The following is a 20,459-nucleotide window of genomic DNA, read 5'->3' as shown; positions in this document are numbered from 1 at the left end:
TTGTTTTCTTTTTTTTTCTTGATCATATTATTTCTCTCGGTCTTGTAAATTTATTTTTCTTTAATTGTGATGAAACAATATATTTATTATCATTATCATGAATTTTTATCAAACTTTGTTACACGGAGTTGGAATCGATCATAGCTATTTTCTCACTCTATTTGAGATTTATTCATACTTTTTCATTTCTTCAAAAACCGATCCGATCCGAACCAAAAAATATGGTTATTTCTGTTTGGTTAACCAAACTATATGGTTCAGTTATGGATTCTAAAATATCATAACCGAATCAATGCGGACATTTCGATTATGGTTAAAAACCGAATGAACACCCCTACCTATAGCCTAGCCCACTATGTCATCGACTGAGCCGTGACAATCCAATGGACTGTTTCACACTTTCACTGATCTATCAATAGCCTAGCCCACGTTGATGTCACTGACTGGGCCGTGGCACTTCAATGGACTGTTTCACTGATCTACAAATAGCCCAGCCCACTATCACGATGTCCCCTACTGGGCCGTAGCAGTCCAATGGACTGTTACACTGATCTTTCAGTAGCCTAGCCCACGATGTCACAGACCGTACATTGGAAGTCCGATGAACCGGCTGCGCATATTTAGATCCTTTTGAGTTTTTATAAGCATTTGGATCATGAGATGAAACTACTCCATTTATTTCTGTGTCTTCGTAATAAAATTCTTGTTCCCATATATACCTTACAGACTTTTATAAGCCATAACTCAGTTGATTTTCGCTTCATGACATTTCCCTTTGTTTACAAGCATGCAACTCCTTGCTCTTAAATCAATTTTCGCACGGGTGCCGACGGAAGAATCCATCCTGTTCTTCAGACGCTTCATGCATTTATAACCATCATTTTCTTATGCTGACACCACTACCAAGATCTCACCGTTCCACGAGAGCAAGAACCCTGAGCTAATTGTGGCCAGAAGATGTATAACTAGATCAGAAGCATTGTTGATGGAGAACACAAGGCAGAGGGTCTCAGGCAATTGATATTCCAGGTGATCGGAATTTCAACATCTATTTCAAGCTGGACAAGCGCCCAGAAAGACGACGACGACGACTAAATGGGGCAGTTCAGAAGGGCCAGCAACAACCAGCTTCATCATCTTGAGCCAGTGAGTAGACATATGGTTCTTAAAGGTCCTCTAAAATAGGTAGTTCACAACCAAAATTTCTGTACACAAACTAGTTCGACATGTGGTTCAAGCTGAATGACATGCAGAGCAACAACTAGATGGCGCGCAGAGAAGAAGCAGAGATGCAGAAAAAGCGAAACGATGCCGTTTTAGCCGAAAAGGACACCTCAAAACAAAACATATAAACCTTTTAGAAAATCGGCTTCCGACAGATCATACCATCAAAAAAAACTACAAATAAAAACCATATAAACAGCAGTGAGGTAGCAAATTTAAAGTAGGGAAAGAGACCTTCAAGTTTCAGTAAGCTGAAGATATCAAGCCGACGCAAACTGATGCCAATAGCACCCCCATTTGGCGGCTGAAACACTTTGTAGAAGCCATCCAAAACCAAGTTTGTAACAAACCTCACTGTTATGACATGACCATAACTAACATAAACCTTGTTTTGTCCAACTGATCCTAGTACTACAATATTGTAGAAGTTCTTTCAGCCCTCTTGTTTGCTTCAGTTCAGTTCCAACCTCAATCCCTGCAATGTCAAGAAAATAAATTGAACTTCATGTAATTTATAAGCAACCTCAGTCCATGATAATGTAACAATGATTTTATTTTGGTTAATGAAGTCCACCACAAACATCTTACAGGAACTGAGCCATAGATTGTAGAAGACCATGCCTTCTTTATCATACAAGGCGCAAATAGACGTAAAATTTACGCAAAAACATACATATAAATTAAATTCACTTGATATTCTACAATACTTGTTTGTGTGAGTGAAACTGCTAGATACTTAATGTGATCACAAATACATTATACAATAAGGCTTCAGCTGCAGGTCAGATAATAGCAGACAAACCACGCACCATTTGTTTAAAAATTCTAACCATGGTGTGATAACTTACCAATTAGCATAAGGTGAATAGCGACGAGCACGACCATGAGGGGACCTGCTGTAGCGGTGACACATTACATGTAGTACATGCTTGATCATTTATAATTAATCACAAACTTCATAATGTGATTTGACCGGAACCACAAAACATATCATTGACAATGGCTTAGGTAGGGAATAACAACAAACCCATTAAAAGGACTTGTACATGCTATAGATGCTATAATTTTACAAGCAAATGAATTAGTTATAAATTCATTCTATCACATGACGGTGTATTAAATGATCCCAAAACACATATTGCACGATAAAGTCATAAAGCTTTTGCCCAGTGGATAATGACCACACGCCACACGCAATATACTGATAAAGTACTAAGCAGTATACGAAAACATAAGGTGAATCGATGAACATGGCCACACAGAGGACATGCTGTAGCTACGATCATATTACATGCAATGCAACGGATGCCCCATGAAATGTTATTAATCGTTTTAAGAAGACAGATTATCAGGTCCTGAATGTCATCCTCCACTAGGGCCTAGAGGCAGAAGCTTGAATATAACAAAATATAGCCATATGCAAGATACTAAAAGTACAAACAAAAACCTAACCACGGTACCACAATAAACCCATTTGCATAAGGGGAATCACGATGACCTGATAGCAACGAGCATACCAACTTAGTAGCAACTAAAATATTTGCTGCACCAGGTCAATCTTCTTGTTTGAATTTTATTTTTAGATGTTAGTTAGGTTTCAAAGTCAATTGCAACAACTGCATTATACAATAGGGCCACGGCTGCTTGCAGTATAAAAGATAAAAGCAAACTATTATGCCAAAAATACCCAAGTATGGCACCATAGGCATACCCGTTTGTATAAGGGGAGTCACGGCGAGCATGGCGATATGGAGGGGACCTGGTGGAGCTGCGACCACGACGAGGAGAGTAGCTGCGACGCCGTGGAGATCTTTTTCCACGAGGACTGTAACTCCTGAAACAAGAATCAGGGTGAATACAAAAACGAAAAAGAAAAATAAGCCCATGAAGGCTAGCATCATCTCCTACGCATTCAGAAAAATCCAATTTGGTAGGGACAAATAGCAAACCAAAAATCTATTTGCAAAGATTTCTATTATCAATCTACCATTGCAACTTCAACTATAAGCAATTTGGAAGTAATTCCATGTCATTGTCACCTAGAAACGCACAGGAAACGATACTAATGCAACCACCACACCACAAAATTTTGTTCAAGCGTCATATGTTGCATATTTGCATACAAGTAAATTTTCAGACAACTCAATTCCGTTTGGCTAATTATCGAAAACGACATAAATTACAGAAAATTCACAGTAGATCTGAAATGTCAGGACAATCACCACTGAGGCAAGATTTGAAGTAACAGACACAAATAGGAAAAAAATTTGTCACATGAAAAAACAGAAACCGAAAGGAAAGTTTTGAAAAATTCTATTCCATTATTTCTCATAATTGAAAACATAAGCAATCATAAGAAATGCAACTTGACATGGTGAAAGATTTGAACTTCAAAAGCTACAACTAAGAACCCGTTTAAGCTCCCTGTTTGGAAATCATTGTAGATAAAAGTAGAGTACACAGATGACTCAGGGTTACTTGTCCTGTGCATGGTCTCACCCTCTTTGCAAGCACAGTTTATCTATCTAGAAACTAATTCCAGGAGGAAAATCAAAGACAGAGTGAAATTTCCTTTAGATGTACCTGCGCCCATACCCGTAACTAGGACTCTGACGACGTCGAGGGCTGGGGCTTCGGCGACGACCACTTCCCAAGCCACGTGAACCAACGCGCAAACGGCACTCCCGAGCAAAATGGCCAGGTTCTCCACACTCGTAACACTTTGAATCCTCGCCCCCTCCACGACCACGCCCACCACCACCACCACCACGGCCTCCACCACCTTTTGAATTATGAGAAAGCTCCACACGCCACCCATTCTTCCCTGAAAGAAATTAGAATTTGACTAGCTTAAAAGTTTCTGCCTTCATCCCTCAAGCATAGTTTATCAGAATAGGCCAGGAGAATTTACAATAGCAACCTGAACATTATTGAAAAACACGCAAGCTAACTCTAACATCACATCAGATCACAATGAATTAGATAATGATTAAACATACAATCTTTTGATAGACCATCCACAAGTCATAAGAAGGCCTTGCAGGGAAGTACAAGGTTACCGAAAATGCGTATCCTCATACATGGTTATAAGAACAGGCATATTAGAGCATAGAAATCATCTCAGATGGCCCATAGAACGGGACTTGACAAGATAAAAAAAAATCCTTGAGAAAATTAGAGAGATTCTAGAGAAAAGCAAAAAAAAGAGGGCAGGGCAAATAATTATAACTCAAATAACTTGCAAAAATAAAAACAACAAATAGAGTCAAATTCCAAGAGCCCATCACAGACCTTCTCAATAGCATCTCCATACAGAAGCGCACTACTGCAAATAAACTAAATCTAAACTAAGTACATGGAAGTAACTCAATACATATATATAAGTTTCTTCAAGCCAAACAGTCAAAACACAAGCTGCAACAGTCTGATAACATAAGCAAATTAGTTGCTAAGCTGTAGCATTTAAGCAGATACATCCCCAAAATCACACTTGGAAGCTTTGACATTACAAGTTAAAACTCCAACAATTTTAACATATGCAGACATAAAGAGAAAAATTGTAGTTAGATCATACATGTCACAACATCAATACACTCTCCTTGTGCATAAAACTTCTTCATGCCTAAGATTTGCTTCTTACAGGTCAACAGAGTTATCATGTCCATTTCATGGCAACATTTGTTTTAATATAAGCACAAGTTCTCACAGGAAACGAACATATTTCTAGTTACATGAGCCAAAATCTCATTATATATGCACAGCACACTAACAGATTGTGCCGGTGCATCCAAAACATGATTATTAGCATATGACCTTAAAATATACAATACCCACAAACAGAAAAATCAATGACATGTAAGATACAGTAAAGCATAAAAGGTACCATAATAATTCATTATACTACAAACCATGTACTTACCATCCAATGCATGGATGGCATCTAAGGCATCCCTGCGATCATCAAACTCAACAAAAGCATACCCAGGAGGCCTTCTAGCAACCCACACACTGCATCAATTTCATAAAAAAAAATTTAAAAGACCAACCACAGTATGCAATGTTTTCTAGGTCAAAAGGCTAGAAAATATTTCAGAAAGCAAACTCCAGGGTCCTAAACCCTGATTTCAGTCAAGAGCAGGATAAGAACTAGTAGATACTAACTTTTCAAACACAAAAATCTCATGTCAATCAATAAATTTTACATGTATCATCACTATTGATTCAACGACAAGAAAATTACCAAGATAATCTTAGGGATAAGAAGCTAAAGTAAAATTAAGCCAAAAATCTCGGAACAAAATACACCCAATGCGAGATTAAGAAATAACAAATAATGCACCATAAACAACACCAATTGAAGGAAGATTACCAAGTAACAGGTTCAGATTTCAGATATTTCAAAACTCAAATACCAATTCACACAAAATCATAGGGATTAAAATTTTCCAAAAAAATCTTTTCAAAGGGATAGAAGGGAAGCAACTGAATGGCAAAGGAATTACGGATTACCTGCGAAGAACACCAAACATCCTAAACTCATCTTCAAGCTCTCTTTCAGTCACTCTTGGATCCACGTTCCCAACATAAACCCGAGACATCTTCGAGCGCAGATTCCAACCTAACACAATAAAGAAACTTTGAGACTGAAATCCTCAACGCCCAATCTTCTGTTCCAGAGGACCATAATATCCAAACCCTTTTCCAAACGAAAATCGCAGAATCGCCGTAAGAAATCAGTGGGAAACTGAGGGTTTTAATTGCAATTATCGTTGTAGAGAACACGAAAAAAAGGGTTAAATCATGCAGATCAAGAGAAAATAAAGTAAAAAAAAAAAAAAGGACACAGTGAGCTTGGTAGAGCAGAGTAACCTCAAAACGATTTCTAGGGCTTCAAATTGCGAGCACTGGATCCAATATTCCAGAGAAAAAAAGTCGCTTTTTCTTGATGACCGACCATACAGACTACAGAGCAAGGGTTTTGCCGTTTGATTGACTTGGATACTGCTGAGCGGCCCAAACTCATATGGACCCATTGGGCCTTTTTATGCAGAGCCTTGGGCCGAACTGCCGATGCTTGTCTTGGGAATTGAGGCCAATAGCCATTCAAAAATTAGTATGTTTTATTTTAGTTTTTAGAATGTTTTTTATTTATATGTATACGCGTGTGTCTACTAGTTTTATTTTGCAATTCAAAAATTAGTATTAATAAAAAAAAATTAAACGGGGAAAAAGATTTAAACCTTGATCCAGGGTCATACACAAACACACTATCTGTACCACTCCAACTAAATGGCTTAAGTGTTTAATAATTATTTTGAAATTTCTGAATTCAATTAATTTCGCCAAGCAACTGCATTTCTTGTGACCACGCTTTCTATATATGTGTGTGTGTTATAGATACAATATTATATGTATGATATTATATAAATTAAACAATCACAGCTGCTTAACTGTAAATTTAATAATACAAGTTCACGGTCACCTACTAATTAATTGGGTTAAGCAGGAATATATATATGTGTGTGTGTGTATTATAGATATGATACTATATGATAAGATATGATAAATTAAACAATCACAGCTGCTTAACTGCAAATTTAATAATACAAAGTGCACGGTCGCCAACTAATTAATTAGGTTAACCGTCATTTTAAGACCTCGTTTAGGACCTCATAGAATTCAGGTGAATTCATGAGCTTCACATGATGCACATGAAATCATGTGCGTATAACTCAACAAGATAATTAGGATAAGAGTTGTTGGAATCTCTATCATAACTACGTGAAATATATTGAAATATGCCAATTCTTATATAATTATAGTGGGGTACTAGGGTTGGTTGTTTTTCTTTTTTTGATGGGAATAATGTACAGTAAAGTTGCTCTGTGTGTGTATATATATAAAATAAATATGTGGGCTTCCACACATTAATTGTACATTGAAATATGAAAATGACTTTGTTAGGAAAACCCTCACTATCAAGAGTTGGAACTTAATTAGAACTCCAACTGTATCCCACAGCAGCACTGGTAGGTATTAGACATGATTGAATGAATCAAAATTAGCCATCTTTGTGTGGAAACAATTTGATCCAAATACTGTGTATATATATATGCATACGCAGCCAAACATATTGACAGTGGCTGTGTGCATGCTCATTGGGAGACCAAGTTCATGTTCCAAACGCCTTCTTTTTTTTTTTGAAACAATGACACTTCAATGAATCGGTAAATGAAAACAGTACTCAGCCGAAGAGGATGAAATCCGGGTACTCTTCATGCCAAATTAGAAAAACACCCGGCTTCAAAGACATCTTCTCAGTTTGCTAAGAGCACTTGCATTAGTAGTATCTGCAAACTGATACAAATAGTTAAAATGGAGATCCAAAAGTACATACTCTATTTGAACAAAAATGGTGTTGCATCGTAATCTGTTACAAATATGTAAAATACATTAATATTTATCAAGTGAGTATCGACGTCTAGATATTCACTATTATATTTGTCGAGTATATACCTTAAACACTTCAGTTGTCGTCTTGTCGACAGAAATCTGGACACTCTTAACGTTAAACACGAAGGAAAAAAAAAACACCCAGCTTCAAAAGCATCGTCTCAGTTTGATAACTTAAGGTTAAATTTGTTTTTGTTTTGAAACTTCAAACAGCGGACATAAATAACAAGATTGGCATCGATTACAACACAGTAATTTGAAAGTGTTGATGCTCCTATTTGTTGTACTGTGTCAACAAAGACGAATATGGATTATGACATAAACAATATTAAAGAAAACATCAATCAGTATATTCAATGTCGTACATTTTGTTTTTTTGGCAAACGTTAGATAGTCTCTTTGGACATCTCTAGATAGTCCCTTTTGTATGATTTCTAATTTTCCATAATCAAAGATAAGCGTACTAGTACCGATCAAATTTAGTGTTTAGGGTTTACGATTTGTTAAAAAATATCCTATAATTCTTCAATTAGATATTGTATTTTACTGGAAAAAGAAGAAGACAATGTTGCTATCAATCAATCAATTTTGATTTAATTTGTTTTGGATGTTGTGGTCCGAATTGTTCCCTTACATCGAATGATTATATTCTAGATTCAACCATAATGTTTAAAAGATTATAAGTTTAAGGTAAAAATCGTTTTATGCAATAGTTAGGTTCGTTTGGTTTCTTTTCTATGTTTTTTTTAAAATGTTTTTATAGTGATTTTAATTTTTCTAAATTTTTTTAAATTACAATCAAATGTGTTTTTCAGATCTTTTGTTTGAAACGAGAGAGGGGGAATTTGAACACTGATCTATCAGGGAGATACACATCATCCTTACTACCCTAACTAGTGTCTCGGGTGTATGTGTTTTTCATATTATTTAGAAAATGAAAACAATGAATGTATGAAAAATAAGCACAATATTTTGATGGGTTGAGTAGTTGAAAAAAATAAAAAGATGGACGTCTACTTTTTGATCTCTCAAGCCCCTCCACATGTCTACATAAAATTGAGTCAAAACCATTGTAGTTTGAAAAACTAATCTATCTAAAAGCTTCCTTATATTTATGTGATGGATGGATTATCACTTCAGGTAAACTTTCAACTATATGAACCGACAACGCTCTTATCATGGATTTGCCTTTTATCCTTTCCACCTTTTATAGTCCAAAATTATTTATTTATCAAAATAGTCAAAAATAATTTTAGAACCCCAAAAATGCATTAATACAAGTGTATTTGAATAAGTTGTGTGGTGTGGTTTGGGTTTGACATCCATATTTAGTTGGATCAAAGTTTGACCGTGGCAATTAAGCAGGAGATCGTGAGTTCAAGTCTCATGGATATTATTCATAATTGCAATTTGTAAGATGGACTCCTGCTCATACTAACGTATGCGAGTGTCACCCTGCATTTTATTGCACTAGGCCTTAGCCCATGTCTCAATTGGTTCATAGGAGTTGTAGGGTTTTTCATATGGTCCGAGATTTATTAGTTAGGTGTCCGGTAAATAACTAGGTAGGTTTGACATTAAAAAAACAAAATCCATCCTTCCATACAAGGAATTAGTGTAGATAGGATTGAATCTTTATTTTTTAAAATAAAATGGAAACAAATTAATAAAATCTTATGTATTGGAAATTTGGAATTTTGGATATACATTATCTAATATTTCGGTATAACGCGTTGTCACTTCACCCACTTCGTTCCAATCTAAGCGGAGACTGGAAAATTGAATTCTTAATACAAACAAATACCCATACATCTACTCACCAAAATTCCCACTATACAACAAACGAATTCCCTCTCTCTCTCTCTCTCTCTCTCTCATGCTCTTGCTCTGGCTCTCTATAAATCCCTCACGCAATATATTCTTGATTTTTTGTCGTTGGTGTATTTTGGTTCCGAATTTCAGCTGCCCATCACTTTTGTTTTCGTGTACTTGTTTATTTTTCTGACTGTGACCATTGAATCCGTGGTGGTTCAACTGCTGATGTATTCACCACTCAATAAATTTGACTCCATTGAATAAAGAAATCGGTTATCTTCGTGGGTATCTGCGTGTCTGTCGAGCAAGTGTTTGTTCTTTGGGGACTGCCGGACGGGGCTTTATGAGAATGGGTATTTGTTGAATAACTTTATTTCGCAGCAAAAATGGGAACTTTGAACTTCTGAGATCACGCATCATGGATCTGGAAACTGGGTTTTATCAAAAACGTGCTAAGGTAAGATGGGTCTGTTACTCTGTTCAGTTCGTAAGATGGGTCTGATACTCTGTTCAGTTCAACACTAAGCATCCATTGACGAGTTTAATGTAATAGCAGTTAATTTCCGTAGTCGATTTTCGTGTACCCATAGCAGTTTTGAAGTAAAAATTTTTGCCCTTTTTGTTAACTAAGAATCTTGCAGATAATTTGCACAACTATGCAGCAATGGTCGATTCGTGGAGGTGAGGTCTGTAATTTGTTTGTTATTTTTTGTTGCAGAAGGAATCATGGAGGACAGTGTTAACTTTGGCCTATCAAAGTCTTGGCGTCGTCTATGGAGACTTAAGCACTTCACCCTTATATGTGTACAGGAACACATTTGCCGACGATATTGAACACTCAAGGACAAATGAAGAGATATATGGAGTTTTGTCATGCGTTTTCTGGACTCTCACTTTGGTTCCTTTGTTCAAATACGTGTTTATAGTTCTCAAAGCTGATGATAATGGCGAAGGAGGGACTTTTGCTCTGTACTCGTTGCTGTGTCGCCACGCCCGAGTCAACTCACTACCCAGTTGTCAGATGGCAGATGAGGAACTATACGAGTACAAAAAGGATAGGATAAGTCCGGAACCAAAATCAAATTTTGCATCTAAGTTGAAATCTTCTCTAGAGAGACATAGAGTGTTGCAGAGATTTTTGCTTCTGTTGGCTTTGATTGGAACTTGCATGGTGATTGGCGATGGTGTCCTAACACCGGCTATTTCTGGTAATTATGATTTCTTTGTTTCATTGTGGTTCTATTTACTTTTACGATTTCTTTATTATTTGAAAAGAACTTTTTTTTTTTTTTTTTTTTTGTATTTGAATTTATGCGATTCTAGTATTTCCGGTTACATCTCCAATTCATTGGTCAATGGGATGATTTCTGCAGTTTTCTCTGCGGTTTCTGGGGTTGAGCTTTCAGTGGCACAAGAGCATCACAAATGTAAGATCTTCTGCCTTGTCCTGGTTTCTATTTAAAATACCTTTTCCATTGTAGCTTCTTGGTGTCTTCAAAATTATTAGTGATTTGAAGTGTAATTTTTTTTCACATATTTAATGGTATTTCATTCAGTTTTCTATTGAATGTTCTACAATATTCCTATACCTACCTCTAAAATGTTCCTTGGGACAGTTTTAAGAGTTGAAGATAAGAAAAAGAAGCCGGAGGAGATCTTTTTTAAGAACAAAACCACTGTGATTAAATCGATTCCTGGGGATGTGACATGCAGATTCCTGAAGTTCTTAATGTTAGAAACTAATCTTACACATCAAAACTTTTAAATAGACAGATTTTTAGACTTTTGCTTAAAAAGCCTTTCTTCATTGTGTGTGGTTCGTTTTCAATTTCAAATAGTGGCCGGTAGGTGGCTTGGAGGGGGCATTGTTTTCTGTTGGCTGAGCTGGATGCAGGACTTGGAAAATTCCAACATTGGTGCTTCTCTTTTAGTTGTTCTTTATTGTTGGTTGCTTACTTGTCCATATTTTCATACGTATGACTTAATACTTGCATCAGCAAATTGAATTTTATGACTGTTTCTTCTTTTGCTACTGTAAATGTTGTGCTCTTAGCTTTAGCGCCTCCTGAAACCTGGTAATTTTTAGCAGACATTGAAGTTCCTGTTGCATGCATCATTTTGATTGGCTTGTTTGCCCTTCAACATTATGGCACCCACAGGGTTGGATTTTTGTTTGCCCCAATAGTCGTATTATGGCTTCTGTGTATCAGTACCATTGGGTTATATAATATAGTGCACTGGAATCCTCACGTTTATCGAGCCCTATCTCCATATTACATTTACAAATTTCTGAGAAAAACACAAAGAGGAGGTTGGATGTCGTTGGGTGGAATTTTACTGTGCATAACAGGTACATAGATAGTAAATTTGTCTTTTCAGCCTTTAATAAACAAATTGGTTATTTTGTGTGTCACTAATAAAAGGTTACATATTCCAGGTTCAGAAGCTATGTTTGCTGATCTTGGCCACTTTTCACAATTATCAATCAAGGTATATCTTTTTTATGTTTGTTGAAGTTTCTTCCCTATCATAAGCGGGTGCGGAAGTCTTCCTTTTCTTTTTGCGATGGTTTCATGAGGATGCGGATTCAGATGCCCACCCGGTATTAGGTGTGGCTGTGAAGAGATTGACCACTTGAACTGGTGGTGTTCCTTGGTTGTGCCTGTTATATTGTTGACCAATATACCTACAAAGGTTTTCGTCTTTTTCAGTGAGTCCAACCTACCAGGTCATGGAATTCAATGTGTTCTCACTATCTTTAGGTAGCAGATGTGGAGCTAAGGTGTATGAAGCTTTTACATGTGGATACTGCTAAGTCAATAGTAATAGAAGCAGAGATAGATGCCTCCTACATAAATTTACTGTGGCTATAGACTTATAGGAATGTTGTTGGGACATGGGAACAAAAGTCAAAACCATGCTTTCAACTTCCTTGTTATCCCTCCTCTGCGATTCATTTCTATTAAACCTATATTCTTCCCTGTTGTCATCCATTTTCCTCCTTATCACTCACATCCATTTCCCTCTCAGTTTCTCTCCTCTTTTTAGTAGCTCTTATTTGAATTTTCCAAATTCGTTGTACAGTGGCATTGATGTCTCTGCATGGCACATATCCACTAAACTTTATGCAAATCTCCCAAAAAAATTCTCTGCATTATGATTCCTGCTAAACTGATTGACTGACATGAGTCACATGAACTTGATTTCAGTGTAAACATTTTCATTTGGTTAACAAATTCTTTCTGGTTCACTAAAACAGTCTTCATTCTTTTACGTGCAATGGTTGAACTTGATTTATGCGTAGCCACTATCATGCAATTTGTGTGGTATTTCATTTCTTAAGTTCTACAAATCACTCCCATGAAAATAATTAGTTTGACTATGTCAATCCTAGCTCTTTGCTAGTAGCTACTCTTCTTATTTGGCCATTCTTAGGGGAGCATTTTCTTGTGCTGTTGGAGGGAATTAATTTCTTTGAACTTGGAGGTCTTTGGTTTGAATCTAACCTGATGCATCTTTGATTTAAAATGCTGTGAGCGCGTAACTGCTAATATCCGGGTTTTCCTCGGCAGAGGTTGGGTCCAATGTTGGCTCAAGACATTCCATGTTCTTCAAAAAAGAGCTAATTTCTTGACTTAAGGAAGGGTCATGTTGCTAAAGGAACTTGTTTGCCTGAAGCATACTCAGATGTTTTTTAACTTCGTGGTAGCGGGGTTCTTTACTTTTGTTTATGATCTTTCTTACATTACGATGACAAATGCCGGGCCAAAGAGAATCAGTTATTGTTGTACTAAATGTCAATACAGAAGCTAACATTTTGATTAGATAATGGTAACTTTTCTGATGGCTCTTTTCATTGATGCAGATTGCATTCACATCTTTGGTTTACCCATCCTTAATTCTTGCCTACATGGGGCAAGCTGCTTATCTGTCTCGGCATCATGTTATTGATAGTGATTACCAAATTGGATTCTATGTATCTGTACCAGGTGGGTATCTAAAGTTTAATTTGTGGGGGGTTATATCATTGGATATTAGCAACTTCTAACTGATTGAAAATGTGCCACATTATTCTTCCAGAAAAGTTAAGATGGCCTGTTCTGGTCATAGCCATACTTGCTGCAGTGGTTGGAAGCCAGGCCATCATTACTGGAACCTTTTCTATCATCAAACAATGCTCTGCGCTGGGTTGCTTCCCAATGGTCAAAATAGTCCACACATCATCCAGAATCCATGGACAGATCTATATCCCTGAGATTAACTGGATCTTGATGGTTTTGTGCTTGGCTGTGACAATTGGTTTTCAGGACACAAAGGGCATGGGTCATGCATCAGGTATAAAAATAAATATGATAATTCTGCTCAAAGAGTCTTTTATCTTTCACAATATTTACCATTCTAATTGGTGTATGATGTATATTTTACTCGATAAAATTTCTTGTGCTTGTAGCTTGATAAAGTAGGCAAGTGTCGTTGTGAGACTGTGTATTATTAAGAGGTATCTTGCATCTTGGTCCTAGCCTGATGCTTTCTTTTCCGAGAATCATGAAAATAAGCACAACAGAGTAAATTCACACAACGGGCTATTTCCTTAGCTGAAAATTTGTCATAAATCCAGATCATATAATATTGGAGATATCCTTTGGAAATAAGTTTAACCATGTGAAGTTGATACTCCCAATCGGACATCAATTAAGTATATAGGCATGCTGCATAGTGCATCAAATGAAATTTCTGCAGGTCGGTCATAATGTAGAAGTTTTGATTGTTTGTTCAAGACGGAAGTCTTGCCCATTGGTGTGCATCTCTAAGAAATCCTTTTTCGCATAAAAAAAATGCCGTTATTTTTAATTTTTTGCTCATTGTGAAACAGGTTTGGCAGTTATTACGGTTATGCTGGTTACCACCTGCCTGATGTCCTTGGTTATTGTCCTATGCTGGCACAAGAGTGTCTTCCTTGCTGTATGCTTTGTGTTATTTTTTGGGGCAGTTGAGGCTCTCTACTTTTCGGCTTCTCTTATAAAGTTTCTGGAAGGGGCCTGGGTACCGATTGCACTTGCATTCATCTCCCTAATCATCATGTGCGTCTGGCACTATGGAACACTTAAAAAGTATGAATTTGATGTCCAGAACAAGGTGTCCCTCCAATGGCTGCTTAGCATGGGTCCAAGTCTTGGTATCGTACGTGTCCCGGGCATTGGTCTCGTACACACTGAGCTAATTACTGGAATCCCAGCAACCTTCTCCCACTTTGTCACAAATCTTCCAGCGTTCCACCAGGTCCTAGTCTTTGTCTGCATCAAGTCCGTCCCAGTTCCACACGTTAGACCTGACGAACGGTTTCTACTTGGACATATTGGCCCCAGAGAGTATCGACTCTATAGGTGCATTGTACGATATGGGTATCGCGATGTTCACAAGGATGACATGGAGTTTGAGAAAGACCTTGTGTGCAGCATAGCTGAGTTTATACGGAGCATCCACTCCAATGGTGCAAATCCTGATTTGGGAAAGGAAGGAGACAGATTGACGGTTGTTGGGACACGTTGCACTCACAAAGATGGAATTCAAATGAGCGATAACGACGCGGACAAAGTAGAATCCGTGGACACTCGGTCACCGCCGGTTATCCAACAGAGAAAAAAGGTAAGATTTATCTTACCAGATAGCCCAAAGATCGACAGGGTAGCACAGGAGGAGTTGCGGGAACTTGTGCAAGCTAGGGAAGCGGGGATTGCTTACATATTAGGGCATTCATACATGAGAGCAAAGCGAGGGTCTAGCATGATTAAGAAGTTTGTAATTAATTATGGATATGAATTCTTGAGGAGAAACAGTAGAGCAGCAACATATACACTAAGTGTACCTCATGCTTCCACACTGGAAGTGGGGATGGTTTACCATGTTTAACATTATAAAGTGTCTGTACATGTTTTGTCTAATAGATGAAAACCCACAGTGGGGATGGTTATAGAGTTACGCAGGACTTTTGGTTGCAGAAGAGCGAAAGCCATATGTTTTGCCACATAACGTAGGCTGACTACCCAAGAAATTCTGCCCGAATGACGTATTTGACACAATTTTAAACTTTGGGCAACCAAATCAAAATGTTTTGACAGTTCATGTGAGTATTAATCCCAAGGGTGCGTTTGGTAAGAGGGTAAGAATTTGGAGGTATAATTTATTACCCATGTAAATATTACAAGGGTAATAATAATTATGGAGAATAAGTGTTACCCTTGTTTGGTAAAGAAGGGTAAAATTTATCAAAGTATTCATTACTCTTGTTTGTTAGGACTATACATTACTGGTGTAATACCATTACCCTTGTTTGTTATTATTGTAATGAACCAAACTAGAAAAAAGTGAGATTATGTTTTTTATTATTACGACTATCATGTATCAAAATTTTAAAAATATAGATACATATGCATATATATACACACACGGCCAGACATATATATATATATATATATATATATATATATATAATAACAATTGTTAACAATTTCAACAAAATAATCTGATAATATTCAAATCCATGACAAAGACGTAACACAAGAATAGGGGTCATCATTTGGCCCGCGGGCCTAGGTCGGAGCTCGGCCCTGCCCAATCCCTTGGGCGGGCATGGGCTCCATTTTTTGGGTCAGCCCAACCCGAAGCCAGACACCTCAGGCCAATTTTGGCTCAGCCCGAGCCCGACCCAAGCCCGACATTATTTATTTTTATATATATTTATATTTATAATATGTATGTATATATATAATACACACACATACACAGACAGTGCATGTATATGTATATATGTATGTGTATTATATATATATATATATATATATATATATATATATATATATACACACACATGTATATATATACACATACAGTGCATATGTATATATTTATATGTGTGTGTATATGTATATGTGTGTATATAGATATACACATACATATATATATGTATATATATACACAGATAGTGCAAATGTATATATATATGTATGTGTGTGTATGTATATGTGTGTATATATATATGTATATATATACACAGACAGTGCATATGTGTGTGTGTATGTGTATGTGTGTGTGTATATATATGTGTATATACACACAGACAGTGCATATGTGAGTGTGTGTATATATATGTGTGTGTATATATGTGTGTGCGTGTCTATGTATATATATATATATATATGTATATATATATACATATATATAATATATAATATATATGTGTATATATATAACTTATGAGCTTTTAGAATTTTTTATTTAAAGGGGTAATAGGTTGGAGTAAAACTTCTCATTACTTTTTATTACCCAGGTCCCCCACTAATAAACTTTATGTGTAAAAAATACGCTCAATTACTAAAATTTATTACAGGAGTAAAAATTATACTGACATAACAAACACAAGTAAACTTAAAATTTAATTACCCTTGTAACTATTAGAGCATCCACATCAGATTACCTAAACATGAGTCTGTCTGTAAAATAGGGAAAGATTATAGAGATTTTGTCAAAATAGAGCTCTGCATCAGATTACCTAGAGGTTCCCTATTTTACATAATATGAACAGTAGTTCCCTACATCTAGAGAACCACTATTCACTTCCCTAAACATAAAATAATATTTTTTACTACTTTATTTTCTCATCTCTCATCTCTCCTCATTTTTTCCCTCCTCTCTCTCCTCACTCATCTCTTTCTCTCTCCTCATTCTCTCCTCACTCCTTTCTTTCCCTCTCTTCTTTCTCTCTCATCTCTTTCTCTCTCCTCTCCTCACATTTTGACTCCTTTCTCTCTCCTCACTTTCTCTCTCTCTCTTCTTTCTCTCTCCTCTGTCTCTCCTCACTTTTTCTCTCTCCTCAATTTTTTTCTCTAATTTTTAATAACATTAATTTATTATTTTAATTAATATATTGTTTTAAATGTAATTAATTTATTATTTTAAATAGAAGTAGTTTATATGAATAGAATAAATAAAGGAAAGAGAAATAAATATTATTTTAATGCAATAGAGAATTTGATAGGTAATCTGATGCAGTGTTGATTGGATAGAGAATCTGTAAAATAGGGGAAAGTGACATTTTATCTGTATTTTAGGGAATCTGTTAAGAGAAACTGATGCTTATGCTCTTACACCCCATTACCCTCGTACCAAACGCACCACAATAGTAAATAAAGGGCCAAACATGAAAATATATACCATATCACAAGATAACAAAAGGAGCACACCGTACACACGAAATCTTAGGTATTTACAAGCTCATTAGTGATAAGACTAGTAGCTTCAACATAGAGAGATGGTCAAAGTTGCTTCATCTCCTCTTCACTAAACCTGAATTACCTACAGAAGAACAATCTAGTGGCGTTGTTTCTTTGTCCATAGCAGTGAAGCCCATGAAGTTAGCTTGTATCATAGCATCCAGCCTTTCATGGTGGTCGGATGAAACATCACCCGTCTCTTGATTTTCTTCTCTTTGCTTAAAGATGATTTCATTTATTGAGCTTGAATGTTCCAGTATTCCATCAGAACTAAACGAGACCTTCAATTGTTCGGTATACATAGGAGGATTTCGTATCTCAGTGTGACCAGGGACATCACAGTCAAGCAAAGAGATAACTTCCCTGTTTGAAGTTCTAGACTGTACATTGTTTATTTTAAACATAAGAGAGAGATGAGAAACACACAACCAAAAGAGTTTTTGCATGAGCGGCACATAAAGCACAAAGCTAGCAATTGCGTTTCTGCTGCCGCAGAAAAGTGTCAGCAGCTTTCTCTCCAGAGAGATTAGGCAGTGCTTCCATGTCTTGCTGAAGCTGCATAGACTGTGGCCTTCCTGTCTATAAAGTTTGGTTAGACAAGTTGTAAGCATCTATCTGAGATGCAATGCATCACAGAAAAATGAAGGCACACTTACAGAGGGAATGATATATGGGCGAAGTACAATTCCAACAAGTATTCCAAATAAACATGAAAGTCCCAATCCCAGAACCCAACCTGCAGCAGCTCCGAGTGCTGAAAAAAAAATTAAGGAAAAATTACTCCTATTCGACATTAAGATCGGGGCAATTACTCAGGCATGAATCACAACAAAGATTTAAGAGTTATCATTTTAATATACACCGATATTCATCAAATGCAAAATCTGAATGTCCAAACTTTTAGGTCCGCCGCCATGAATTTCACTGACTACAACATTCTCTAGAGTCTGGACATATTATGACTTGCAACAGACAAAAATGTGTGATGAACAAATCAAAGACTGCAATGTTAGATGCTGTTCCAAGATACTCAAAACACAAAGTACGGCCCCAAAAGCTCACCAGATTTAGAAGTCCTTTTACAATCTTCTGGCTTAAGGTCAATTCGGCGAACCAATAAATTCCCATGGTCCGAAATCAGTAAAGCACACATCTCAGGGATAAAAAACAGGTCAAAAGCATTTGAGAATGTTGCATTCTGCGCGGGACCATCATCATGCCCTTCCTTCCGTGAGTAACCTCCAGCAATTGTAGTCACCCCTAAAACCACCACTGGCATCAGTTGCCACATATTTCACTCTATCTATTTACTTATAATGATGACAGGTGATGATAGTGAAAAATCTAAATGTACACTTGATCAAATAATACTATAAGTAAGACACATGCTTGAATAATAATTTACCTGTGTTGGTGATTTTTCTTATAACCATATTGTTCTTATCAGCAACATATACATTCCCTTTCAAATCAACAGCGAAGCTCCGGGGATGATTGAACCAGGCAGAACCCAATTCCCCGTCCTGATAATCGGCGACGTGAGCCCGATCCCCAGATAACCGGTTAACAACTACACCATCTACAAAGCACAGTAATTATAAACGAATTATACAACGAACACACTAAACTAGTACAAGATAACTACATCTTTAACCATACTGAGTTAAGTAGCACAGACCTGGAGACGATTGAAAAGATACTGTGTAGATCGAACTACCAGAAGAATCAAGAACGAGGAAATCCGACGATCCCGGTCGAGGAAGAATCGCGTATGGATTGATGTTCAGTTTGTGACCGTTCATCACCGTCGTAACCGTGTAACCTTCCTCCAGTAAAAGCTTCGCCGGAACTGCAACAGAGACGATTTTTCTCTTAACTTTTGAAAATGCAGTATCCGATAAACAATTAGTACACGAAATTAGACAGTAATATGAAGATGACAGTAAATTTTACCGCTTAAGGATAAGGAAGGTAATGTGAGACCGAAGAGGAAGAAGACAGAGATCAAGGAGAGATGAGAAGCCATGGCCAAGTGCTTGCAGAGAAAGCTAAACCCCAACGTTTACCTAGGAACGACTTAAAAGGTAGACTGGTGAGAGTGCGGAGAGGGAACTGATAATCTGTTCGCGGGGGTTGCTTTTTATGGTGGTCTGCGTAGATGATAAGCAATTGATTGCTTTAGCCTTTAGGATAAATCCGTGTTTTGAAAACCGGAAGGGCCGGCCGGTCGGACCGGTTCGTCCGGCAATCGGGCTTGATTCCGATACTACATATAATGGGGAGCATATGTCATGTGTGATAATTTTCTCTACCTAATATTTTCATTAATACATTGCAGTAAAAATCACTATCTCGCAATTGTGCAATCTCCTTCATGTATGTATTGCATTTGAAAGCGGAAGGTGTCAATGAAACCTTTCTTCTTCTTCTTTTTTGAACTCGAAACAATGGATATTGTGGATTGAATAGTAATCACACTCGCATAAGAATATACGGACAACCAAAACTTCAGATTTTGTTCCAAACTAGGTGTTTGCATATTCTCCAAATTTGATTGGAGGATCAAGTCGAGAGAAGTCTTCCTAATGAAAATGATCGTTTACATATTTTCCAAATTCATTCATTGCCGCGCGTAGGGCAGGGTATCAACCTAGTTACAATGGAGGTTTTCCAAAGTCCAAAACACATTTATGTCAT

At 36.9% G+C, this 20,459-nt stretch overlaps 3 protein-coding genes across 14 annotated transcripts; 1 reads left to right on the top strand and 2 right to left on the bottom strand.

Moving 5' to 3' along the window:
• Nucleotides 1-656: 656 nt before the first annotated feature.
• On the bottom strand, nucleotides 657-6,181 carry LOC120007576 (serine/arginine-rich splicing factor RSZ21-like). Of its 9 annotated transcripts, none has more exons than XR_005470193.1 (7): nucleotides 5,734-6,087; nucleotides 5,144-5,232; nucleotides 3,808-4,048; nucleotides 2,936-3,058; nucleotides 2,073-2,120; nucleotides 1,459-1,699; nucleotides 657-1,333 (listed from the first exon to the last, which is right to left on the bottom strand). XR_005470193.1 is itself a non-coding variant. In XM_038857890.1 (7 exons), exons 2-7 carry the CDS (start codon nucleotides 5,820-5,822, stop codon nucleotides 1,693-1,695), a joined length of 597 nt encoding a protein of 198 aa, XP_038713818.1. In that variant the 5' UTR covers nucleotides 5,823-5,842; nucleotides 6,094-6,181; the 3' UTR covers nucleotides 657-1,692. The 9 variants fall into 9 exon arrangements, 8 of the variants coding, with proteins under 8 accessions (XP_038713818.1, XP_038713816.1, XP_038713817.1 ...); XM_038857890.1 differs by adding an exon at nucleotides 6,094-6,181 and having other exon boundaries at nucleotides 657-1,699; nucleotides 5,734-5,842; XM_038857888.1 differs by adding an exon at nucleotides 6,094-6,178 and having other exon boundaries at nucleotides 657-1,699; nucleotides 5,734-5,968.
• Nucleotides 6,182-9,565: 3,384 nt separating this feature from the next.
• LOC120007573 (potassium transporter 6-like) lies at nucleotides 9,566-15,478 on the top strand. The gene is made up of 8 exons (XM_038857884.1): nucleotides 9,566-9,949; nucleotides 10,211-10,700; nucleotides 10,866-10,919; nucleotides 11,582-11,842; nucleotides 11,930-11,982; nucleotides 13,358-13,481; nucleotides 13,573-13,827; nucleotides 14,366-15,478. The coding sequence occupies exons 1-8, from the start codon at nucleotides 9,911-9,913 to the stop codon at nucleotides 15,400-15,402; spliced, it is 2,313 nt and encodes a 770-aa protein (XP_038713812.1). The 5' UTR covers nucleotides 9,566-9,910; the 3' UTR covers nucleotides 15,403-15,478.
• A 2,194-nt stretch (nucleotides 15,479-17,672) lies between these two features.
• Nucleotides 17,673-19,895, bottom strand: LOC120006921. 4 transcript variants are annotated; one of them, XM_038857045.1, is made up of 6 exons: nucleotides 19,716-19,895; nucleotides 19,441-19,611; nucleotides 19,168-19,341; nucleotides 18,825-19,034; nucleotides 18,419-18,516; nucleotides 17,673-18,337 (listed from the first exon to the last, which is right to left on the bottom strand). In XM_038857045.1, exons 1-6 carry the CDS (start codon nucleotides 19,786-19,788, stop codon nucleotides 17,816-17,818), a joined length of 1,248 nt encoding a protein of 415 aa, XP_038712973.1. In that variant the 5' UTR covers nucleotides 19,789-19,895; the 3' UTR covers nucleotides 17,673-17,815. The 4 variants fall into 4 exon arrangements, with proteins under 4 accessions (XP_038712973.1, XP_038712974.1, XP_038712975.1 ...); XM_038857046.1 differs by having other exon boundaries at nucleotides 18,825-19,022; nucleotides 19,716-19,892; XM_038857047.1 differs by having other exon boundaries at nucleotides 18,022-18,341; nucleotides 19,716-19,892.
• Nucleotides 19,896-20,459: the final 564 nt, after the last annotated feature.

Source organism: Tripterygium wilfordii, chromosome 10 (assembly GCF_013401445.1).
Source record: "Tripterygium wilfordii isolate XIE 37 chromosome 10, ASM1340144v1, whole genome shotgun sequence".
NCBI lineage: Eukaryota > Viridiplantae > Streptophyta > Magnoliopsida > Celastrales > Celastraceae > Tripterygium > Tripterygium wilfordii.
Note: the sequence above shows the minus strand (reverse complement) of the source record. Positions and strands in the feature narration are given on the sequence as shown.

Excerpts from the sequence above, each read along its gene's own strand:
- LOC120007576 (XM_038857890.1), bottom strand. The coding sequence starts at position 5,822 with ATGTCTCGGGTTTATGTTGGGAACGTGGATCCAAGAGTGACTGAAAGA. Across the intron at positions 3,059-3,807 it reads AGTTACGGGTATGGGCGCAG|GAGTTACAGTCCTCGTGGAA; the intron begins GTACATCTAAAG and ends TTCTTGTTTCAG. Across the intron at positions 2,121-2,935 it reads GACTCCCCTTATACAAACGG|CAGGTCCCCTCATGGTCGTG; the intron begins GTATGCCTATGG and ends TCACCGCTACAG.
- LOC120007573 (XM_038857884.1), top strand. The coding sequence starts at position 9,911 with ATGGATCTGGAAACTGGGTTTTATCAAAAACGTGCTAAG. Across the intron at positions 11,843-11,929 it reads AATTTTACTGTGCATAACAG|GTTCAGAAGCTATGTTTGCT; the intron begins GTACATAGATAG and ends TACATATTCCAG. Across the intron at positions 13,828-14,365 it reads GGGCATGGGTCATGCATCAG|GTTTGGCAGTTATTACGGTT; the intron begins GTATAAAAATAA and ends ATTGTGAAACAG.
- LOC120006921 (XM_038857045.1), bottom strand. The coding sequence starts at position 19,788 with ATGGCTTCTCATCTCTCCTTGATCTCTGTCTTCTTCCTCTTCGGTCTC. Across the intron at positions 18,517-18,824 it reads TAAAAGGACTTCTAAATCTG|CACTCGGAGCTGCTGCAGGT; the intron begins GTGAGCTTTTGG and ends TTTTTTTTTCAG. Across the intron at positions 18,338-18,418 it reads GCCCATATATCATTCCCTCT|GAAGGCCACAGTCTATGCAG; the intron begins GTAAGTGTGCCT and ends CTTTATAGACAG.